The sequence below is a fragment of the Sinocyclocheilus grahami genome, unplaced genomic scaffold (assembly GCF_001515645.1).
Source record: "Sinocyclocheilus grahami isolate Dianchi unplaced genomic scaffold, SAMN03320097.WGS_v1.1 scaffold122.1, whole genome shotgun sequence".
Taxonomy (NCBI): Eukaryota; Metazoa; Chordata; class Actinopteri; order Cypriniformes; family Cyprinidae; genus Sinocyclocheilus; species Sinocyclocheilus grahami.
Window position 1 is genome coordinate 1769467 of NW_015505301.1, and position 3727 is coordinate 1773193.

Below are 3727 nucleotides of genomic sequence, written 5' to 3' on the forward strand. Positions count from 1 at the left end.
TTTTAGTATAGTTGCAGTACAAACTAAACATTTTGATGTAAACTAGTTGTGTACTCAAAGTTTACTACTGTTATACTTAAAGTATACTTTTATATACTAGAAAGTGGGCCAATTTAGTCCCAAGGAGTATTGAAATAGTACACTTGCGAGTATACTACTAGTACACTGATATTTGTATACTTGCTACATAAAGTATACTTGAACTTTACTTAAGTATACTTACTAAAATAAACTTTATACTACTTTTTGATAAGTAAGGGTACCCAGACACCAAAATGAAAAACCACACACACACACAATGTCAGCTTGTCTTAAAAACATCACGTTGTTATTATTTCGTTAGTATACTCACCCTTCAGTAATAGAGCTGACACTGTGAGGCGTTAGATCCCTTGAATCTACAACTTCATATTAAACATTAAATGTACATGTTAGTAAAACATCTGACACGGCGGCGTTCATTGTCTGGAAACGTTCAGATATTGAAATCGTATTGTATCCTGCTGGAGAGCCACTCGTGTAATGTAAAGCACTCAGTATCCTCACCGTTCGGACTGCATGAGTATTTCTGTCTTGCTGAGAAGACATTCAGTCTGGATTGAGCAGCCGTGGAGCATCCAGACACTGGAGGACTGGAGATGTAGTTTGAAGGATAACAGGGTCGCGCGTCTGTAATGCTCTGTATTTTCTGAGGAGCTTCAGTTCGCAGTGATATCAGTTTAGGTCTAACGACGCCGGTATAAGGCTCCATCTCCACTTTCAGATGTAAGACGAACTATAATGTCATTTTAGGCCGTTTAAGAAGCTTAACACTACAAGTTACGTCCATTATTTCAATGAATTAAAGTAAAAAACGGGAGCTGATTGACGTTTCCATAGTTACTACTACCAAAACCACGTGACACAGCAGACGGGATAAACGCAAAATGTTATTTGATTTCAGCTATAAAAAAATAAACGTAAAAAGTAAACGTGTTTATGTCAAATAACCTTACGCGGTTTGTTGTTTTGAATTAGTTTAATTGTTTATGAATTGGCTATTGCGTATTGAATTGCTATTGAACTTCACAGAAAATAGCCTATATTCATTCATTAATTTATTTTCAATGCTAAAAACAGCACCACTGTTATTTTGTTTACTTATTTGTTTACTGTACTGCATACAATATAATGTTATGATTTTTTAAAACACGATTTACACAAGCAGTTCTAATCGTTCTGTATCGAAAATGGATGTGTATTTATGTTGTAATTACAGTGTCAATCCAAGAGGTGGCGACATTAAGGCATTTTTAACACATGCATCTGTCCCCTTAAATTATGGTAGGAACACGGATCTGCCTCGGTTCATTCATTAAGTTATTCATATAACATGTGGCTGAACATATATTAAAAGCATTAGCTAACGACATACTAAACCCTCAATATAGCCTATAAGAGAAACATTAAAGATGACTGAATACCATTAATAAGAATTTAAGATGTGTCTGAAAATCTCAATTATATAAATTATATGTAGCCTAGCTGTTCATAAATTAATCTAGAAATATAATGGGGTATATCTATGGATAACACATCCATTAATACATGTAGAGTAGGCTATTGAGGCTTCCAATAACACATGCTAATCATCAGCCTAAGAATTTTGAGACACTGAAGCGCAAATGCTCTTTAGATTCCTCCACTGTTTTCTAAGTTCATTAAAACTTGTTTATAATGTGAGCTGCTGGTGGAATGTTTGCATGCATAATTCATTCATGTCACAGATTCAATGATTAGATATGTAAAATGCCACTAGAAGCCCTCACATTCTGGTAATAGGCTGTTCATTCCTTTCTGTCAGATGAATGAGTGTCTCCCCCCAGCAACACTTACATTTGATCTCTTTCGGCCAGTTTTTGGAAAAATGTGGAATGAGTTTTGAAAGTTTTTCTAGGGAGGTTGACGTTCTAGTGGTTTAGTGACAGGACAATAACTTCTCCCCGAACATTAACAAGACCAAGGAGAAGATTGTCAACTACAGGAGGCACCACAGTGATCACACATTCAGTCACATCAAATGATCTTCTATTGAGAGGTTTAGCAGCATTGCACTATATCACCACTATTCACTGTGGTCTAGCTACTGGCCGCAGAAGCTTCAGAAACTGCTCTGTATCTGAACGCAAAGAACTGCAGAGGGCGACGAAGATAGTGCAGGTCATTACTAGCTATGAGCTATGGAGCATCTCCTGAGAAGGATATCTTACACTCTAAAAAATGCTGGGTTAAATACAACCCAGTGCTGGGTAAAATAGGGACAAACCCAGCAATTGGGTTGTTTTGACCCAGCGGTTGGGTTACTACCCAGAAGGTTGAGTTAAACATTTAACCCAACCGCTGCGTCAAAACAACCCAATTGCTGGGTTTGTCCCTATTTTACCCAGCACTGGGTTGTATTTAACCCAGCATTTTTTAGAGTGTGTGGTTATTTTCAGCACGAATGAAAACGCGGATAGACATAGGCCCATATTCCGTTTAGTGGACAGCTGTTTTTTCTTTTCTTTTTTTGTTGAAAAGATGCATTTTTTTAATATTGCGTCAGCTGAATCATCGACACCCACGTCTAATACAATGCATAGAACATGCTGTACATCCATCTCTCAAAGCCTCGTTTTTGTTCGTTAAAAAAACCATGGCGCCTATACCGTGAATATATACATTCATTAATTTTTTCGTCTATATTTTCATAGGCCTATATATTAAAAACAATAAATTGATATACTATTATAACCAAATGTGAACATTAAAAGAGTTTATTTAAAAAAATGTTCGTAGGCTACTAGTCTATATTAGATCCAGGGAAATGATCTCATTGGATTTGGCACCACATTTTTATTTAAGGCCTAAGCAGGATGGTATTTATTGGGTGATTGTGTGGTTACTGCTTAATTGTCTGTCAGGTCTTGCTCGGTCATCTCTGTTAGGCTCACATGTGGTGAAGATGTCTGCCGTGCAGGTGCAGCTTTGCCACTCGCCCTTCTTCTCTCTTAATTTATTAGCAAGGTTACGGCCAGCAAACCCAAGTGCTACCCAGGGTGCAATTTCCCCACGTGGAATGCTTTGATCTTCTCTTTTTCCTTCTTCTAAACACATATGACAATGCCAAACGGAGAAAAATCGCAGAGTCTTTATTGTTTAGCGATCTCAATGCGTTAAGATTGATAGAATATCCTCCGCAAGTGGTTGTTTTATTAGGCTACCCAGAATTCGTCTCTTTGTCATCCCGTTATTTCGCTGAAGTATGGCTATATAAGTTTGCTGATTAGCTTGTGTTGAGAAGCGATAGAGGCCTATGTGCGCACTCTAAAAAATGCTGGGTTTTTTCAACCCAACTTTGGGTCAAATATGGACTAACCCAACTTCTGGGTTAAAAAATTAATGTAAAAATGTAACCCAACGGTTGGGTTAGTCCTTATTTGACCCAAAGTCGGGTTGAAACAACCCAGCATTTTTTAGAGTGTGTGTATCTTAGCCTGCATCGTTTAGGACTCAGGTTATTCAATATAGTTTACTTTCTATTACAATGAAAATGCAGGTCCATCATGGTTCAAACGCCCTCAGAGTCAGACACGTTCGAGGATATTTATTTAATAAGTGACAGGCCTTCTGGTTTGGTTGAGGGTGTGGCACACCTTACACACTGCAATGTAACCTGATCGGAGTGTAGACTAGAGATTTGTGAGTT

The 3727-nt window shown here is 37.6% G+C and overlaps 1 protein-coding gene across 1 annotated transcript in view; it reads right to left on the reverse strand.

The window, feature by feature from the left end:
• Positions 1–751, reverse strand: part of LOC107589993 (uncharacterized) — a 4470-nt gene extending 3719 nt beyond the window's left edge. Inside the window, exons 1-2 of the mRNA XM_016278583.1 lie at positions 556–751; positions 353–398 (exon numbers count right to left, since the gene is read on the reverse strand). Of these exons, the coding sequence (XP_016134069.1) occupies positions 353–398; positions 556–751 (242 nt within the window). The remainder of the gene's footprint in view (positions 1–352; positions 399–555) is intronic.
• Positions 752–3727: the final 2976 nt, after the last annotated feature.